The sequence below is a fragment of the Thermobia domestica genome, unplaced genomic scaffold, assembly GCF_964235325.1.
Source record: "Thermobia domestica unplaced genomic scaffold, izTheDome1.hap1.1 HAP1_SCAFFOLD_93, whole genome shotgun sequence".
Taxonomy (NCBI): Eukaryota; Metazoa; Arthropoda; class Insecta; order Zygentoma; family Lepismatidae; genus Thermobia; species Thermobia domestica.
The window spans coordinates 746,586-768,956 of record NW_027655886.1 but is presented as its reverse complement, the minus strand read 5'-3'; the positions used below and the strand labels follow the sequence as shown (position 1 = coordinate 768,956).

Below are 22,371 nucleotides of genomic sequence, written 5' to 3'. Positions count from 1 at the left end.
ATTGTTAGCATATGTCAGTGGTTTCCAACCTTTTTCATTTTGAGGCGCATCTGGAAAAAATGTTGTTTGTAAAATGCAGGAGCTGAATAAAAGCTTGGTATGTGATACTTTTGTAATCATTTTATGAGAAAATTTAGATTTTTTCTTATTGTTCCTTGATGGTACAAATAATCGTATTTGATTTGAAGTTTAGCGTCCCTTTTTAGCACCATTGTTATGTGAGACATGGACCTACTGATTAACGTTGAATTAGAATCCTTGAGCTTCAGCAGGGAATTAAATCCCCACGCCAAAGGCGCGTACGCTTACCACGTAGCCACAAAGAAGATTTATTCGTGTTTGAAACCGTTACGTGAACTAAAATACGGTATATAGTTAATTTCTTTTGGTAAGCTTCGTGTTTTATATTATATATTCACCTCGTGATTTACAGCGGTCCTAAACTAATAGATAGGAGTTTTGTGTTGTAAATGAGAGGAGAGTATTTGAAAATGTTATTTAGCTCAAAGTCGCGTCTCAGTTTTATTAATTGAATGTCGGACAAGTGCCTTTTGTACGTATAGAGCATATGGTTTTTTACTTTAACGTTTTAGGCTTACACTTCCTTGCTATGAAAGATGGGAAACTAGTTTAAAAAAGTAAAACGATTATTATGGTTTATATGAAAAAAGCACTGTGAATCAAACTTGGACCTACGTGTACGAAAAGCGCCCTGCTAGCCATTAAATTATTGGAATATATTAGACAGTATGGAGAACAAGAATTAGTACCAAGAATGTAATTTTACGTGCGTATGTGACATACACGCTGGGACGTTTTTATACTAACATTATCAGTGAGATTATTTTGTTTTGCTAATATTATATATCTAGGGTTTAGGGTAAAGTAGACGGATAAAAGCGAATACTTATAAGTAATTTATGAAGGGAAGAAATAATAGTGGTAGAGGGAAACAGACATAATGTTTCTTTGGATGAAAGGAAGACATTTCGTATGAGACATAACCATACTATTTTATTGAGGCATTAGGTCATAGATTTTTTAGATCAAGAATTTTTAGATGGGGATAATGTAAAAGTAATTAGAACATGATACGATATTAGTTAACGAAGAATCTTCTTTATTGAAATTCTGTGTATGAAATTAGTACACAGTACTAATACTGCGTACTGCAGTGTGCTAAAATGAACCGAGAATAATAAGTTGTCTAATATTAATCACGTTGATTGCACGGTTTAAAGACACTTTTTAAATATAGAAAACATGTTTGTTTCTCGCCGAGCGACTTTGTATGAGAAGTGACTAGTAAGAGGAGATATATATGTAATAACAGGTAGTGTACGTTAGGGACAACTTGTAGTCATCTAATCAAGGTAGGTAGCGACACTTGTTGTTACGGAATATAAGAGATAAACGTTTATTCGGCAGTGCAGGTAATGGCATCTAATAGTGTGATTAATGTACTTATTATTGGAATTAGCCTTATATACTGATTATAGTATTTAAGTTTATGACAAGATTTATTAGCTTTGAAATTTTGTAGGTCCGCAAATTTCCTGTACACTAGCGCCATGTTTGCCGTCAGATACGAGGCAGCTCAGATAATAACAACAATTGGCTTAACCGACCTATTAGGAATTACCGTGACTGAGTTACTGAGACGCCTTGCTGTTACAATAAGGATAGTAGTTTTAATTCGGTAACAATAACTACTGTATAAAAACAAGCAAATGAAAAGTGGCTTGTTTTAAGATAGCACTGGATAAAGCATACCCTTTAACTGGCCTACACACCGTCTGCATGATGTAACTAGCTCTATTAAGAGTTAGGATGGGTTGCATTTTAGATATAATGAAAGCTTTACGCAGTATACTTGACATTTATGCTACGTAAAAATAACGTATTTTTAAATAATGTTTCATAAGTTTCTTTTTTGGAAGTTTGTGATTTCTGTGACAAAAAATTGCATTAGGAAGTGTGCTGCAATCTATTTTGTATTTATATAATTATTACTATAATTATATTTGCTATACTTCAAACAAAATCGAGACTTAGCCCTAATAAATGACTGCTTAATATTTTTAACAAAACATATTGCATTCAAATTGTTTTGTTTGAAATATAATTGTGTTCTTATATTTGATATTGAGGAATTTCCGGCTATACTATGATCGTAAGACTTCTAAGAAGGAAGTGAAGAATAGCAAGCGAAACGAAAATGGCCCTAACTGTGTGTAAATCAGCAATTCACAACTTTTAATGCAAGTTGGCTACTAGTATGTAACTGACAGATTGTTAGATTCTTGCAGATGCTCGCTTGCTGCTAACTTAGAGATCAGATAACTTTTTAAAGTTTCGCAAGTCTAGTGCAAGTGAAGCGCAAACTTATGCTATGTAGGATGTGACATACTCTGCAATGAAGCAGAAACGGAACTGGTGGGTCACATACCTAGAACAGATAGAAGATGGACGAGAAATAACATACATTGGATTTTCTAGAGATAAGAAGCGATGTACATAGAAGACAATCGAATACAAAATGTATAGATATAACCTGCCGTTTAGCAGAAACTGTACAAATGGAAAAGATCAGCTGATGGAAACATGTAGAAGAAAATGATGGAGACTTTCGTTCAGGAGATGATTGATATCATTTGAATATATATGAAAGTTACACTTTTATATTTAAGCTGAACGTTACAATTTTTTCTACAGCGACAGGAAAATGATCTAGCAGTTGGCAACACTGAAAAAACGTTAGAAGCACAGACGGTGGATGATTTAAATTATTTATTTTTACGTCCTAATAGTTTTTTAGTTTCACATACATTAATTGTATTTTCGTTTCTTTATTATAAACATGAACATGCAAAGCATTTTGTTTATACAGTTAGTTTTAATTATTTGATATTGTACTGATTGGTATATTATTTCAATTACTAGAATATAGTTGAAAAGTTTTGTATAGCTAGACGACTATGGAAACCTTAGAGTATTGTGATATGAGCATGTTTTAAGTTACAGAAGAAGGGTGAAACAGAATCATGATAAAAAGTTGTAAAAGGAGAATGTGTAAGGAAATAAGAGATTTGTGAATTTAGAGAGACAATTGAAATCATATTTAGTTATTAAACTAAAATATTTGATAAAGATTTTTAAAATTTTCTATAATTTTATTTGACATATCCAGTTAAATTCGCTAGTGAAATTTTTCAAGTTTCACAAGTTTCGTGGATACGAGTTTCTTCTTTTTCTGTCTTGAGAGCAAAGCGAAAACCCTTATTCTGGCATCAGTCTTATATACTAGAATGCAGAATTTTTTATTGTTACAACATTAAACATTAACTTTTGCATTAAAGTGTTTTACTAACATTATGTTACTAACTGTTTTGTTAAACGAAGTTCCAGAAAACTTTTTCTTGCAGAAAATTACACTACATATTGTTTCTTCGGATAAACTAAAATGCAGAATGTTTATTGTTACAACACTATACAGATAAATTTTGCACTAAAAAATTTTACTAACATATTTTGTTACAAACTTTTTGTTAAAATGTATTTCAGATACTTTTCTTGCAGACAATTACACCACATATTGTTTCTAACGATTCTGATAAACTAGAATGCAGAATGTTTATTGTTACAACGTTAACATTAACTTTTTGCACTAAAAATTTTTATTAACATATCTTGTTACCAACTTTTTCTGTTAAACTGTATTTCAGAAACTTTTCTTGAGAAAATTATGCTACATATTGTTTCTTCGGATAAACTAAAATGCAGAATGTTTATTGCTACAACACTATACAGATAAAATTTTGCACTAAAAAATGTTTTACTAACATTTCGTTACAAACCTTTATTTTTTGTTGTTAAACTAAATTCCAGAAACTTTTCTTGCAGAAAATTGACACTACATTTTTTTTCTAACTTCTGAGAAACTAAAATGTAGAAACGTTTTGGTTACAATATACATTAACTTTTGCACTAAAATTTTTATTAACATATTTTTTACCAACTTTTTCTGTTAAACTGAATTTCAGAAACATTTCTCTTGCAGGGGAATACACTACATATTGTTTCTTCGGATAAACTAAGATGCAGAAAATTTTCCTTTCATTGAAAATGTATTATAGGAACTTTTAAATAGTATGAATACAAACATTTACTTATATAGATAATAAACAAACAAACTTTATACTTAAATATGAAACTAAAATATCAAAAAGTAATCATAACAAGTGCACTTACAATTGGAATCCAATTTTGAACAATTGAGATAGTTAACATCTAAACCTCCACTGCTAAAGACTTAGAAATAATTGATTTGCTCAATTATAATTTATTATGATGTAACGTAGTCTTCACAGTAATAACTAGTTAGTACAATATCAAATAACTCAGTACAATATCAAATAATTAAAACTAACTGTATAAACAAAATGCTTTGCATGTTCATGTTTATAATAAAGAAACGAAAATACAATTAATGTATGTGAAACTAAAAAACTATTAGGACGTAAAAATAAATAATTTAAATCATCCACCGTCTGTGCTTCTAACGTTTTTTCAGTGTTGCCAACTGCTAGATCATTTTCCTGTCGCTGTAGAAAAAATTGTAACGTTCAGCTTAAATATAAAAGTGTAACTTTCATATATATTCAAATGATATCAATCATCTCCTGAACGAAAGTCTCCATCATTTTCTTCTACATGTTTCCATCAGCTGATCTTTTCCATTTGTACAGTTTCTGCTAAACGGCAGGTTATATCTATACATTTTGTATTCGATTGTCTTCTATGTACATCGCTTCTTATCTCTAGAAAATCCAATGTATGTTATTTCTCGTCCATCTTCTATCTGTTCTAGGTATGTGACCCACCAGTTCCGTTTCTGCTTCATTGCAGAGTATGTCACATCCTACATAGCATAAGTTTGCGCTTCACTTGCACTAGACTTGCGAAACTTTAAAAAGTTATCTGATCTCTAAGTTAGCAGCAAGCGAGCATCTGCAAGAATCTAACAATCTGTCAGTTACATACTAGTAGCCAACTTGCATTAAAAGTTGTGAATTGCTGATTTACACACAGTTAGGGCCATTTTCGTTTCGCTTGCTATTCTTCACTTCCTTCTTAGAAGTCTTACGATCATAGTATAGCCGGAAATTCCTCAATATCAAATATAAGAACACAATTATATTTCAAACAAAACAATTTGAATGCAATATGTTTTGTTAAAAATATTAAGCAGTCATTTATTAGGGCTAAGTCTCGATTTTGTTTGAAGTATAGCAAATATAATTATAGTAATAATTATATAAATACAAAATAGATTGCAGCACACTTCCTAATGCAATTTTTTGTCACAGAAATCACAAACTTCCAAAAAAGAAACTTATGAAACATTATTTAAAAATACGTTATTTTTACGTAGCATAAATGTCAAGTATACTGCGTAAAGCTTTCATTATATCTAAAATGCAACCCATCCTAACTCTTAATAGAGCTAGTTACATCATGCAGACGGTGTGTAGGCCAGTTAAAGGGTATGCTTTATCCAGTGCTATCTTAAAACAAGCCACTTTTCATTTGCTTGTTTTTATACAGTAGTTATTGTTACCGAATTAAAACTACTATCCTTATTGTAACAGCAAGGCGTCTCAGTAACTCAGTCACGGTAATTCCTAATAGGTCGGTTAAGCCAATTGTTGTTATTATCTGAGCTGCCTCGTATCTGACGGCAAACATGGCGCTAGTGTACAGGAAATTTGCGGACCTACAAAATTTCAAAGCTAATAAATCTTGTCATAAACTTAAATACTATAATCAGTATATAAGGCTAATTCCAATAATAAGTACATTAATCACACTATTAGATGCCATTACCTGCACTGCCGAATAAACGTTTATCTCTTATATTCCGTAACAACAAGTGTCGCTACCTACCTTGATTAGATGACTACAAGTTGTCCCTAACGTACACTACCTGTTATTACATATATATCTCCTCTTACTAGTCACTTCTCATACAAAGTCGCTCGGCGAGAAACAAACATGTTTTCTATATTTAAAAAGTGTCTTTAAACCGTGCAATCAACGTGATTAATATTAGACAACTTATTATTCTCGGTTCATTTTAGCACACTGCAGTACGCAGTATTAGTACTGTGTACTAATTTCATACACAGAATTTCAATAAAGAAGATTCTTCGTTAACTAATATCGTATCATGTTCTAATTACTTTTACATTATCCCCATCTAAAAATTCTTGATCTAAAAAATCTATGACCTAATGCCTCAATAAAATAGTATGGTTATGTCTCATACGAAATGTCTTCCTTTCATCCAAAGAAACATTATGTCTGTTTCCCTCTACCACTATTATTTCTTCCCTTCATAAATTACTTATAAGTATTCGCTTTTATCCGTCTACTTTACCCTAAACCCTAGATATATAATATTAGCAAAACAAAATAATCTCACTGATAATGTTAGTATAAAAACGTCCCAGCGTGTATGTCACATACGCACGTAAAATTACATTCTTGGTACTAATTCTTGTTCTCCATACTGTCTAATATATTCCAATAATTTAATGGCTAGCAGGGCGCTTTTCGTACACGTAGGTCCAAGTTTGATTCACAGTGCTTTTTTCATATAAACCATAATAATCGTTTTACTTTTTTAAACTAGTTTCCCATCTTTCATAGCAAGGAAGTGTAAGCCTAAAACGTTAAAGTAAAAAACCATATGCTCTATACGTACAAAAGGCACTTGTCCGACATTCAATTAATAAAACTGAGACGCGACTTTGAGCTAAATAACATTTTCAAATACTCTCCTCTCATTTACAACACAAAACTCCTATCTATTAGTTTAGGACCGCTGTAAATCACGAGGTGAATATATAATATAAAACACGAAGCTTACCAAAAGAAATTAACTATATACCGTATTTTAGTTCACGTAACGGTTTCAAACACGAATAAATCTTCTTTGTGGCTACGTGGTAAGCGTACGCGCCTTTGGCGTGGGGATTTAATTCCCTGCTGAAGCTCAAGGATTCTAATTCAACGTTAATCAGTAGGTCCATGTCTCACATAACAATGGTGCTAAAAAGGGACGCTAAACTTCAAATCAAATACGATTATTTGTACCATCAAGGAACAATAAGAAAAAATCTAAATTTTCTCATAAAATGATTACAAAAGTATCACATACCAAGCTTTTATTCAGCTCCTGCATTTTACAAACAACATTTTTTCCAGATGCGCCTCAAAATGAAAAAGGTTGGAAACCACTGACATATGCTAACAATTATAAAAATATTATTCGTCACCGAAATTCAAACTTATGTTCAGTTCAATAGTACTAAAGATAAAAATAAGCAAAATTCAAAGCAGGTGTAGGCTACCCAGTTCCTTTCCCCTACTGTAAATGTTAATACCACACACAAAAATAATAAAAATTAATACCATATTACATAAGTAATCAGTTTCACACATCACTTAATGGTCTTTTCATGTAACACTAACTTCTTATATTCTGAAGATATGCTATGGTCCTATGAACAAGAAAATAATCGCATATTTATTATAAAATGTGTCCGTTTGTGTGTCTATACAACTATTCTTTTAATATGTAAAATAATAACTACGCCTCGTCCTAACGGAGAGGTCCAAACAATCCAAAATTCCTTGCTATTTGTTTATTGTGTTTGGCTTTCGGCGCGGAAGATCATAATTCGATTCCCGGCAAGTCACAGATTGTGTTCAATTTTAGTGCCATATAAGTAAAAAACTCCATCGAACAAAAAAATTTAGCGTACGGTTTTCCACGTGGGAGGGCCCTGGTTCAAATCCAAGTGCAATGACCAATATTAAATCCCTGTAGCCTCCATATTACATTACACTACACCTTAGTTAATTTATAATTACATATAAGTACATCGAGTCATATGGTTTTCGATGTCGGAAAATCCGCAATCAATTCCCGATAAAAACACACTTCCATCCCCCTTATACTCCCAACAATTACAAATGTTTTGCGTGTATTTCATTTCCAATGTCCCTTCTCATACGAAAAAAAGAAAACATAAATAACAAGAAAAAACAAAGCCAGTACTTACAGATAAATTCTTCTTCTCTGTTAACTTCTATAGAATACAATTCACCAACTCAAACGCATCGTGCTTTTATTTCTTCAAATGTAACCACTTGATTTGCATCAAAGTTTGTATACCAACAAAAATAAATCCAGAAAGTTCTACCAAATTCTAGAACCTTCTCACTCTCCATAACTCATATAATACATCCTCTGTGTCGCCCAACCTCCCCTGCGGGCACTTATGTTAAAACAGATGGCGGTCTCTTTTCTTAAAGAACCCTTGTCGTTCTGAATTAATTTTCCTGTCGCGTCCTAAACCTGCCGGGTTGCAGTTTTGTTTGCCTGTTGTTTCCCCAAACAATTAATCTTTAAAGGATTGCGTTTCCGTTTCAAAAAAGTCTTTCAAAATCAAACGGTTGACATTAATTATACACTTCAAGAACCATGCGTGAATTCTTTACATTATTAATTACTTCCTTTATATTAAAATGTCCACCCTACCCAGAACTAAATTAACATTATTTTCTCATTTAAACCCAAAACAATTTATTTTCAGTAACTAATGTTGTTTTATTTAAATTTGTCGCTATAATTCAAAGCACTACAAAGTCTGCCGATTCAATCCATCTAATGTCACACCCTCGTTACAAATGCATTCAGTTTATCACTTTATAAAGACCACATTCAAAGATGGGCAAGCTCGTTTAAACATTCAAAATGTTACAAAATACACAAAAAATAATTAATCAACATAAAGTACAAGCACAGCCGACCGTTTCGTTCAATTTCATATTTAAACCTTTATCAGAAAAATAATTCATCCTGTCACTTTAACATGCTCTACAAAGGAACGCATATAAAAAAAGTGAACAAAAAATATGTAGGTCGTTATTACGTAGGCAAAATAATGAGATTACAGTCCGGTACAGCATAATTACATGTCAGTAATTGTTCCTAAAGTACCGGTAAAAAAACTGTAATAATTCAAGTTCAATTGAACCTTTGTACTTCAATTTATTACTTCAATGAGAGTACTTAGAGTAATTACAATATTCATTACTTCAACGACAATATGTACCAAAAAGTGTAAGTACTTTCAAGGTCAAAAAAAAGGACGTTTGTACATATTCACTACTAAGGTAATGCATGTTAATGAGAAATGCAAATGTAGAATCAAAATTTCATCAACTAGTTAAGTTGGTAAATTTCTACAAACAATAATTTCGGTTCGGATTGAAATTGCTAAAAAAATCTACAATGTACAGCATCACTAACTGAAGCGATCAAACTTCTACTATTTGAATCAAACTGTATTAGTATGTCTGTTTATCTATTCCACAGTAACACGTAAAATTTAGCCAGTATGAATAAAACACTTTCTTGATGAAACTTTCGAAAATAAGCGTGTTGTTGGAAGTTGAAATCCGTCAATAATAAGTTTTTAAACGAGAATAAAATCCCGTTGTTGCAAGTTTTCAAATATGCATAATGTGATAACGATACAATTTAATTTATCTCCTCCTCCCCCCGAACTTAAAAAATAGATATTTGTCTAAATATTTCATTGACGACAATGAATTACGAAACTCTGCATTATGATTACTGAGTTTTGTAATGTGCAACAAATATAAATTTAAGATAAATCGTCAGATTAACAAGGTGGTAAAATCTTGCTGCTATTTAGAGAAGGGTACAATTTTTGATTGCTTTAGCAAAATAGAGTTTCTGCTGTGTTGCTTAGAAGAAATGTGTACAGTAGATGAAAGTATTGTTCATCTTTTTGTCAAGCTGAAAAAATTGTGAAAAAGTTTGGAAGCAATACTCACTTCTGTTCGCTATCAACAATATTGTCTCTCCTCGTTGCTAAGTAGGTAACGTGCATATTTTCTCACGTGGGCCGGAGTACTTGTCTCGGAAATGGGATACTATAAGGGTCACCCTTAGGGCCTCTCTTATTTTCTTTATTTATTTTTTTGAGTTTATCGTCCCACAATTATGGACTAAGGCTAAGAGAGACGGTAATAGTGATATTTGTGATAATGGTGGAATCGATTCCTCATTTATAGATGGTTTCCCACATCTATAAATCAGATATTCAAATATATTTATGTACATTGATGACATACAATTGTTTCGACTAGTTAATAAGTGCAGTGGCTATTTGCTAAAGCAAGACTTGAACGTAGTAAATGCATGATGTAAAAATAATTTACTAAAAATCAATACTAACAAAACAAAATTTATGACGTACATAAACAAAACACAATATTATGTTACTACATATGAGATTAATTGTGTGAATATAGAGAATGCAGACATAATTAAGGGTTTGGGGATCATATTTGATAAAAAAAAAAACTATCACAAATTATATTGTACAAGGAGCAAAAAGGCAGTAGTTAAAAAAAAAGACAATTCGCAAACTGGTAGAATGTATATGTATTTGTACAAACTACTTGTAAGGTATGTAAAATGTGAATATGTAATGTGATACAATACTTTCATATGTTCATGACATGTGAATACAATTTACGTAACATTGGCTTGCAAGTGCGATTGACTAATTCTCGAAGTAAATAAATTTAGACCAATTACATTAAACAAGTACGGAGATAATTTTCTGAGATTTGACTAATTCTTTTAATGTTATGACTCTAATAACATTCTGCTAAATATAATTTAAAATTGTATCTTTATTTTATTTATGTGTTCGGTTTTATTATGATTATTATTATTGGCATACTATACATACCTGGCAGTTACAAGCCCCCAGTTCTCCATTGCTAAATAGTGACTCTTCGGAAGACCAACTACATCTAATTTAGGCAAAGGATAAGAAGTTTCTAAATAAGTCTCGAAGAACTTCATAATCTGAGGGCCAACTTCTGTAGCATATTCAACTTGCTGTAACAGTTCCTGTCGTATCCATACATTAAATCTTAAAGTTTTTGGACCCAAAGTTGGAAAATTGCAGATAAGAAAAGCAACTAGATACGAAGACATTGGCTCGGATGTGTGAAAATGGTCCCATACCCATCCTGGCATTTCTTTGCTGGAAATAAAAGAAGGAGGGTTGTAGATTAGTTAAAAGTAAAACAGGAGCTATTTTAAGATAGGGACTTATCAAAAGTCATTAAAATTAAGAAGAACACTATCAAGTGAAGGTCGCAGATATACGTATATGACATACACGGAACATCCCTAAGTCCTAATCTTTTTCACATCAAAGCAAAGCTATGATTAAACAGACCATTTTAAACATGCACTGTATAGTCATTCATATGAAACTTTGTACATAAAAGAATATATATCACGGTAGCATACTGTGATTAGTTTGCTCCTGTGCTTTTAGTATTTTCACACCTATAGTGCCTAAAAGAATATTGTAAATAATTATCGTTGATGCAGCTTACTAATCAAAGTTCTTCTCAACCAATCATAATGTTAACTTCTGTGTAATTCAAATATGAAACAGAATAAATATGACAGTTGTTGTATTTATCATGAATCATCATGTATAATATGGATACTTACATTTGTTCAGTCTTTCGAATAGGCATATTGGAAAGGGCAGTTAATTTACTTTTCCTTGCAAGGCTGATTTCAAATTTTGCCTTCATATCTGGTTCATCAAAACATGGAAATGCTTTCCTTGCATGTATTGGGAAGAATTGACTAATGGCTATCCACCTGGAAGTAAAACATAATTTGTATTACGTGGAAGTTTCGAACTTGTAATATTAAAATTCTAAAATCAGATAATATAAATCACAAAAACCTTGGTCAAGCATGTTACATATGAAAGTGGTTCTATACAGAGTCACGAACTTAGTCCGCTCTGTAACGCTGTTCGCAAACCAAAATTATTTTTCCCACTGAAATTAATGTAAATGCAATTAATCCATTCTAGACACAGAAACATTTGCTTTTTAAAAAACACAGTTACTTCTTTAACCACAACATCAACCATTATTACCTCCCCCTTCTTTAGAATTGTACAGATTGTCGTCGATTTCACCATATTGTGTTGCTGGGCGAAGTCGAAAACACAACCGCTATTCTCGTGTTTTTGTTTGATTGTTCATTTCCTTTACATTTCCACAGCAATACTGTACAAACAAGTTTTTTGTTACTGCTATCACTGAGTATTTTCCCCTCTTTATTGGGAGCATAATGAGAACTAAAATAACACAAAAAATACATAAAGGAATAAAATGTAAAATTTGTAAATACAGCACTCTGATAATTAAAGTAGACGGCAAACGCACCATATACTGAATACGTGGAGCTGTGGGTACAGGCATTTGTACCCCAAAATATATCTCGGGAGCCGAGGGAAAACTGTTCACAAAACTTGTTCGTGAACCGATTTGTTTGCGAAGAGAGAGATTCGTGAACTGAAAGTCAACTGTATTATTTTCTTTGAATTAAAAAAAAAAAAAAAAAAAAAAAAAAACAGACAAGCAATGTTCGGAAGAAAGAGAGAAAAGCTCAACTATTCTTTGAAGTGCTTAAGATTTTTTTTAAAACTCAACTACCATTGATTTGGTAGAAGGAATTTAAAACTTGCCCTCTTTATAGGATATTCCTCTGCTGGCAGACTCGTAGACTTTACTTAACACTTATAATTCAATAGCTAATTAAAATAGAAATATGAGTTTACCTAATTTGAATTGCAATTAAATGGCCTTTCCTTTGGTATAAATTAAGTTTCAATACTCTCAAAAACAGGAAAATAACGCACTTTTGATACAGAGGATCTCGGGTTTGATTCCTGATGGGAGAGTATTGATATTTGAGCGTAATACAGTGGTTTCTATTCCACGTTAAGTTGTAGGTCTACTTCTTATATAGCCTAGTTGCTGAAAAACGATGTAAAGTTCAATAAATAAAGAAACAAAAGTCTGTTTTATATCTTTTTTTCTCATTATAACTCGTAAAAACATTTTATTACCTTAATTTGAATGGAAAAATATTAGTCTAAATCGAAAGATATATTTTGTGATACGTTTTCTAATAGATTCCACTGAGTCCAAACCCCAAATTTGTCCCATAATTAGAGAACCTAAAGTGAGGGTACCATTAAGCTTCAATAGCAGATCAAGGTCTACTATGATGCCAAGTTTGATCCAGATCGGATGAGTTTGGATGAATTCGTACGGTGTATACTGTTCTTGACATATAAAATATAATTATTACAAGTGATTACAAGGAGTCGTTAACTTTGATCTAAATTTACCAATTTCAGCATCCAATAGAGCGCGAGGATGTGTCCCGTAGAGGTCTGCACTGGCCGGAATTTTTAGCCCGAGCCCGGCCCGGCCCGTAAATTTATATTATGAGACCCGACCCGAGTTCGAAATATGTTTTAGCATTTAGGTCCGAGCTCGTGTGACAATCAAATGAGCCCGAAACAAGCCCGAATTACAAAAGCTTAATAATTATCCCAAAATTGAATTTTTATTTACAGCAATTAGAGGTTTAATTTTGCACTTGGGATTTAAAAGTCTAATACATATCGTGTTACAGTATATTTACAAAGTTAGGCCCAAAAAGGTCCTAGAAACATGGTTGTATATTTAAAAATTTACGGCTCGAGCCCGGTCCAAGACCAAAATAATCTATGCTTTGTAGGCCTGAGTCCGGCCCGGGGCCAGGTCGGGCTTAAATCTGCGGGCTCGGTTCGAGCCCGTGCAGACCTTTAGTGTTCCGGCGGTCAATCCTCATCCATGAAATTTTGCCAGTATGGTTTCTCGTGTTATATGGAAAGCATCTTCGGATTCCTGCTAAATTTCGTTTCCTTTATTATTGTTGTCATTGTTTTATAGTTTTGCTATTATTGTTACCGTTTATAACCCAATATCTCCGGTTAAAAGCTCTGGTTTTCCTTTAAATCTTTTCATCGCCTGAGTTATTCTGGATTTTAAATTTTATTTGCACATTATTGACTTAGTATGCAATAAAATTCCTGCACCTCTTTCATCAGGTAATCTCTAATTTTAATCTTCACTTTTTGTGTTTCTTTTCTTGTATATCTCATAACTAAGGCCCGGAAGTTTATGTTATAACTAGAGAGCGGATTTTAAGGTGCAGCACCTTTTCTAAAAATGTATTTGTTATAGGAACCAAAGTTCAAAATATGTATTTCCGGGCATAAAACGAACTGAAATGAACGCACTTTGTTGCACCTTTTTCGTAAGTGTTGCTCTTTTTTTTTTCTTCGGCTAGCTTAATAAAATTTCCCCTTCTTTTTATTTCTTTTAGCCCTCAACACCTTTATTGCTCCTTTTTTTATCTTTTTTAAATTTGGACAGAACAATATGTTTTATTTTTAATCTGGTTTACACATAATATTCCATAAATTTAGACGCAATCTTGATGGATTTACTAGGGACAAATTTGAACTGAATTTGCGAAACAGTCTGGACGTAGAAATCTTTGCAAGGTCAACTGAGCTTCCTTTTCATGTGCTTACAAGGTATGCACCATTCGTTTCCGCTGATGTCGACAGAAGTTTCTCCGCATTCAAGGATCTCCTGAGCTCCAAGCGACAGAAACTAACATTCGAAAACATCGAAATGTTGTGCATAATCAAGTATAATCAGTTTCTGAAAACCCAGTAGTATATATAGGTTTCTCAAGCCACAATATTGCTAAATTATTTTTTATATATACCGAACTAGTTTTAACCACAATTTTATTACAAGAATGTTGAATGTTGTACAAGTTTGAGATTAAATAATACAATTTTGGAATTTATGTCAAATGTTTAAAGCCAAGATTTTAACAATATTTGCTGGTGTAATGAATAAAAAATGTGCATGTAATTGTATATTATAGCACTTAATAAAGATATCTATTATCACCTTTTTTTCACCTTTTTGAATGATTTCCAGCCCCTTTTATTCCCTTTTTCCTACCACATTTTTGCACCTTAAAATCCGGTCCCTAGCTTATAACATATATTTATTTTACATGGAAATCGGATAATGGGGTGAGATCAGGCAAAAAACAGATGAAATAAATAAAGTTGATAGGACATATTTTGACATATTTTCTACATTTTCCAATTTGGAAACTTATTTTTCACTTTTCTAATGATTATATATATATATATATATATATATATATATATATATATATATATATATATATATATATATATATATATTACAATATACTTGCACAAAATCGATAATTTTTTAAACTTTTTCTTATATGCCTTCTGCCTAAGTAATAAAGTCCGCGTTTTCGCTGTGATAGATTAAACTTGCATCAGACTATGCGAAACGCATTTGGTTTTCTACCAGGTTAAAATTTAGTACGGGATAAATAATACCGCCTTGCGTTATAATGCCAAAAATCGTTTAAAACAAAAAGCGCTCTGGTCATTGTTGAACGTGCACACAACAATCACAACTGTTCTTTTTCTTCTTTTCATTTTTCCTTTTTAACAAAAGCAAACTGAAAAAATAGTTATTTTTACGTCAGTCAAAATCAACAGTAGTTTTAGCCAGACGTGCAGCGGAGCAAGTGTAGAGAATGCCTCCTGTGAAGCAATATGTTTCGTTGAAATTGAGAGCATACGTTGCAGAATTTGGGAGCGATGTCTTCTCTACAGATGACAAGATATTGTTCTGTAAATTCTGTGGGATATTCGAAGAGATCTTCCATATTGCAACATTTAGATACGACGAAGCATAAAAGAAATGTGTGTAGAAAGAAAATGAAATCACAAACGCTACTTCAACATGTGACATCGTCCCAGAGCAGTCGAATGTCCTCTTTCTCGAAGGACCTGTGTAAAGCATTTATCGCATCTGATACCCGCTCTGGAAGTTGGAAAACCCTAATCTTCGTAAGATTTTGGAGAAGTACTGCGACAAGGAAATCCCTCACGAATCCACACTTAGGAAGGTCTATGTGGAAAATGTCTATAGTGAAACTATTTGTAATATTCGGCAGAAAGTGAAAAATAAAAATTTCTGGTTATCAGTGGAAGAAACGACACTGTTGTGGACGTTATATAACCAATGTTGTGCTTGGTATTATGGAACCGGAACAGACTGGAGAAATTTTCCTTGTTTATATTCAGCAGTTGAAGAAGGTTAACCATTATACAATCGCGAGCTGTATTGAAAACGCAATGCAGGTAGTTTTTCCAGAAGGCGTTCCTCGTGATAGGCTTCTCGTACTTGTAACGGATGCTGCTAGATACATGGTGAAACCAGGAAAAGCCTTGAAAGTTATATATCCCAAAATGATCTACATTACCTGTCTGGCACACCGAGTCCACAGACTATATGAAGACATTAGAGCAAGATATCCCAACGTAGATCGTTTTGTGTCAAATATGAAGAAAATTTTCTTGAGGTGTCCATCACGACGCCAGGCCCTAAAGGAGGCTGCCCCGGATATTGCTTTACCACCACAGCCGGTGGTGACACGGTGGGGAACATGGCTTAAAGCAATTCAATATTACTGCGCCAATCTGCCTATTCTTGCCGAAATAGTTGCTGGATTTCAAACTGAATATGCAGCATGTATTGGTGTTGTTCAGGAATTGCTTAATTATATTAAATTAAAAGATGATATTGTATACATTTCTGCAAATTTTGGGTTTCTGCTGTCACCCATTGAGCAATTGGAGACAAATGTTCTCAGTGTGCAAGACTGTCTTGAAACCGTAGAAGATGTTAGAACAAAGTTGCCAACAGCAAAGGGACCAACAGCAGATTTGATGAAAGACAAGTTCACTGCCATCCTGAACAATAATCTTGGATATGGTACTTTCACCTACATCGCCGCTGTTCTGAGTGGTGACGGAGAATTAACTCTCAAAAATGTTGAAGAAGATTTAACATTTGCAGATACAGTATGTTTGAGGTTTGCTCGTTTGACTTCGTGCTATGTGGAACGTACATTATCACGCTACAAGTCGCTGCTTGTATGAAAAGTTTCACAGAAGAGAACTCCATTTTGTGTGTGTGTGTATGTGTGTGTGTGTGTGTATGTGTGTGTGGTGTGTGTATGTGTGTGTGTGTGTGTATGTGTGTGTGTGTGTGTGTGTGTGTGTGTGTGTGTGTGTGTGTGTGTGTGTTCAACTAAAAAAAACTGAAATCACAAGTTCTAGAGATTCGTTACAAGTTGTTCAAATTAACACTTGTTTTATTGAAAAATGTTCCTTTTGTAACCGTAAGCTAAGTAAAATAAAACATTAAAAAAATACGATAGAACTTTCCTTTTTAAAATATCTGTTTAGAAACACAACTGGAAAATGTTCCTTTTGTAGCTCTCAAGTTCAAATAAAACATTTTAAAAAATACCGAAAAATGAAACCACATAATGTTCCCTAAAAATGAGTTTGTAAATTAAGTACTCATATTCTAATTTTTTTCTGTATTTTGCGGAGATGACTTTTTAATTTTTTTTAATGTTTGTGACATTTTTTAAGTTTCTATGACATATTTACATACATATTTTACAGTTGTATAGGACATAAGGTCCCGGGCCCTACTCATAACCTATCTTTTGCACTTGATTTTCACGTTGAATTTGGTAGTAAGCACGGTCGAATTCCGCTTAGACTTAGCTCTAGATTTTTTTCTTTTTCTCTGCCAACACCAGGATATCGTGTGTAAATCTAAGTAATTATGTCCATTTTCCACCCATTAACAGTTATTCTAGGATTGTGAGTGATTTCCTTTAAGTGTTACTTATTTGTCTAAAAAGGATAATGTTATTTTCATTCTATATTCTTCATCACAGAAATAACACTTAAAATGTAGAAAAAACATGCAACATCATGTTTCTGTGGTTAGAACAAATGAATTATATTTACTTCAATTTCAATTGTGAAAATAATTTCGGTTCACGAACAGCTTTATAGAACAGAATAAGTTTGTGAATCTTTGATCCACTTATTATAAAAGTAAGTACAGACATTGTAAAGTTGTTCTTTAATTTTTTTTTAAAGGAAAGAAACGAAAATAGAATATGGAAGGTCGATGAATATTCTTCAACCTACAGTAGGAGTATCTTATCTGTGCTTTATGAGAAATTGAGGAGGTAAAAGGAATTAGTGGGGAAGGATGTAATTACTACAATTACCTTTCACTTCCTGTTGATTGTCGTAAGTAAGAACTTCGAAAAAAACCTGTTGTACTTTCATTACTTAGTTTGCCACTAAATTTTAAATATATAGAATATATAAAATCCGGTTGCATTTCTTCGTTCAATTTGATTATATAAAATTGTTTGACTTCGTCACTACGTTGTCCAACTATATGTAGATTAGTACCCGGAGATTGTTTGCTACTAACTCTAACATCAGTCACATTAAGGCCTACAGCATTTAATGTCACATTCTTAGTCCTACTTAGGCACAGTACCTGAATCCAAACTTCACCAAAGAAAGTGAAATTTCCTTCGAGGAATGGAAATAAACGTATTCTGTAATGAATTGGTTTTAAAGATTTAGGAAGTCTTACATTAGTTTCACCTCTAGAATATTCAGCAAAATTTGATTCTTCATCATTGCGAAACCAACAGTTGGACATAAAATTTCCAAACAGCCCCGCAAGAATCATCCCTGCAATCACCATCATGGTAAGAACGATAGCGAGTTTTCTGGGCACAAAACAGCCATGCCCATTGGTCAATCGGACGAACTCTTTCTTTTCATCTATTGTGAAACAAACTTCATTCTTCCCTCCGCTAGATGTCTCCATATCATTCCCTAAAAGAAAGAAAGAAATGCAAATAAGAGAATTAATGTCATTATTAAAATGCACGTATATAAATTTATTTTGAACTGTATATGTATTAAAAATGAATAACGTAAATACAGTGGAGTTCCGGTAATCCGAACACATTTAATCGCGCAGGTCCGGGAGGAAAATTTTATTTTATTTTATTTTATTAATTTATTTATTGTGGTGAAAATACGCAGCTCTGCATGGTTTTTTCTCCAGTCACAAATTGTAGCTTTGGCAACATTTAACTTTGTGGCCAATTTAGTCACACTCTCTCCGTTATCTAAACGCTTTAGAGTGTCTAGCTTATCTAAGGGTTCTATATTTACGCATACTCGGCGTAACAATCGGCTTTCGCATTGTAATGCGCAAATGCTCTACATAGAGGAAACAATGTTTGCATTAAGATAACAGCTGACAAACTGCTGACCGCTGCAGAGTGATCTATACAAAGATGATAATACCGTTAACGGAAAGATTTGTAACTGCTGTACGTATTGTACGTGGAAAAATAAAGGCATCAACTTTTTCCAACATTTTCCAACTTTTTCCAAAAACACTTTTCCAGAAAACAATTTTAACATGGAGCAGAATTCGCGCCCTTCTTTTAATATACCACACCTCACTAAGTATTCGGGACACGTTACGGAGGACCCCGATAGATTTTTTATGCTCTTTGACCATCTGGCACTATTAGATACATTCATGGAATGAACAGAAAAAGAAAGAACTATTACCTATGTACTTACAAGATGTAGCACTTGATTTAGTCCTACAGTTAAAGGCCCAGAATCAGTTAGACGCGCTTAATTATGAACAATTAAAAGACAAATTAGTTGCACTGAGTAGACCAAGATTACCGGCATACCGGGCGGAATTTGAAATTTTTCAAGTCCAACAAGGTGAAAACGAGCCAGTAGATGCTTATTTTCTCAGAAAATTAAGGGTCATTAGACAAGTTCTGCCTCAGGCCACCGAGGAGCAGAAAATAAATTATTTATCCTTAGGTTTAAAGAAAACTTTTTTGCAAAAGATAGCGTTAGAAACATTTACAACTGTTCACGCCTTACAAACGCATTTACACAACCTCGAGAAAGCAAATGACCTAATGAAGAAACGAGATTATGTGGAATTACAACAGGCATTCTATTCACTCTGCGATCAGAGTACACCAGTCAGCAGTTTACATTCATCAGCAATCGCTGGCGCTTCCTTCCCTGTGCATCATCAACAACTGACCTATCCAATATGTAACCCAACACCTAGTTGGAATCAATACCAGCAACCAGCTTCAGTTTTTCCTACACCCTCAGCACCACAGCTACAGGGTGCATCACAAAATCAGATAATTCCAAATCCTTCCCCCGAAGTTGCTAATCCGAATCCCCCTCCCGAACCCCCCGCGCCTAGCACATCTAGTAATTCCAGTGCAAACAATACATTAGATTTCACTAAATTAGCAAATCAAATGGCTGAACTATCTCTTCTTGTAGCTCAAAATGCCATTAAGAACTCACAATTTAGAAGAGGTGGACGTAATAATTATAGGTCGAAAAATACAAATAATGGAAATCAAAATCGGCAGAGAAATGGAAATAAGAACAATTCTAAAAATAATAATAAAAATAATAATAGTAATCCTAGGCCGGAAACAGTTACGGTATGCGGTACGTGCTATAAAAAAGGTCATTCTTCCAGTACATGTTATAAGAATAATCAGCAGGGAAACGCCTAAGAGGGCCCCAGGACAAACCCTCTCAAGAACATGTTCTGAGGGCCGAGAAACAGGAAATAAGTGAACAACAAAGATTGGCAAATACATCACTTTATGCAGTAGCTCCGTTATCAGATAGAAGGGAAGAATTTGAAGCTTAAAATATATAAAACGATAATCATGCCTGTTGTTCTGTATGGCTGCGAAACATGGTCACTTACTCTGAGGGAAGAACATAGACTGAAAGTATTTGAGAACAAGATCCTGAGAAGAATATTCGGACCCAAGAGGAACGAGAATGGGGAATGGCGGAAACTTCATAACGAGGAACTACATAGTTTATACGGTTTACCCAACATTGTTAGGGTCGTCAAGTCTAGGAGGCTTAGGTGGGCAGGCCATGTAGCTAGAATGGAAGAAAGTAGAAACGCTTTCAAAGTCTTGACTGGAAGACCCATAGGAAAACGACCATTAGGAAGACCTAGGCGCAGATGGGAGGATAATATTAAGATGGATCTCGCAGAGATAGGAATACAAAGTAGAAACTGGATGCAGTTAGCTAAGGATAGAAGTCAGTGGAGAGCTTTTGTGAACGCGGCATTGAACCTCCGGGTTCCATAGGCCATAGAGTTAGTTAGTTAGTTAGTTAGTTAGTTAGGGAGAACATTAAAATGTTAAATCAGGAACATAAATTATTAATTAATGTAACAATTAATAAAGAAAAGTATCCTGTAATCATAGACACTGGCAGTTCATTGAGTCTTTGGCCTAAAAATTGGCTTCCACCAAACACAAAATTGATTCCTTTTAGCACTAATCTACGAGGAATTGAGAATTCTGTCGTAAATTTACGCTATATAGCTTTGATTACATTTAGAATTGGCTCAACAACATTTTCTCATTATTTCAGAATTTTAGAGCATGGAGATTTTTTGCCTTTATTCGGTGAAGACATTCTAAATCGATTACAGACCAAAATTGACTTAAAGAATAACATGTTGTCAGTATACAAGAAACCAAGGCCTCCGCAGTATCCAATTGAAATTGATACCCAGGAAAAATTATCTGCTAACGCTATGCATACAATAAAACAGCACAAGTCGGCTGATGTTTTTACAACTCGGAAGGTTACCATACCAGCCAGGTCACATTTCTTTTTACCAATTAGTGTCAAGAATCGGCAAAAGAATAATAAATATTTTTTCATCTCTCCATTAGAAAATTTGCTGGACAAATACGGACTACAAACGTTGCCTACTAAGGTACCTAAGAATAATTTGACTTTATTGATATCAAATCCTACTAGTAGACCGGTAACGTTAGTAAAGAGCACCCCAATTGCTTACGTAGAAGAGAATCTTCAAGAAGTAGATTTACAGGGTAATTGTCAAGATAGTGGTCATGATGACGAAACTTTTTATAGATCAGAAAAAGAAATTCAGGATCGATTAGAAGAAACAAAATCATTTTTTGATATTAATTTGTTTGACATAAACCCGGATTTATCAGAAGAAAAAAAGAAAGCCGTACAAGATTTACTCTTTAAATACAGAGATGTTTTTTCCTACACACAGTAGTTGAGACCGCAAACGTCACGAACAGTGGTGCTAATTCCCTATGATAAAAATGATCTGTTTTATTAAGTTTTACAAATTTTATCCTATTTTGTGGTACAATTTATGGTGATTTTATTCAAATTATGGTGATTTTATACAATTTATGGTGATTTTATGATAATTTTATACAGTATTTGGTGATTTTTCTTATATTTCTAGTGATTTTTAGTGTTATCATCC

The 22,371-nt window shown here is 33.4% G+C and overlaps 1 protein-coding gene across 1 annotated transcript in view; it reads right to left on the bottom strand.

Annotated features, from left to right (window-relative positions):
- LOC145676340 (thyrotropin-releasing hormone-degrading ectoenzyme-like) overlaps positions 1-22,371 on the bottom strand; it is a gene marked incomplete at its 3' end in the record, with an annotated part of 87,516 nt that overhangs the window by 23,136 nt on the left and 42,009 nt on the right. The window contains 3 exon segments of the mRNA XM_081747186.1: positions 10,860-11,159; positions 11,642-11,797; positions 18,598-18,845. Of these exon segments, the coding sequence (XP_081603312.1) occupies positions 10,860-11,159; positions 11,642-11,797; positions 18,598-18,644 (503 nt within the window).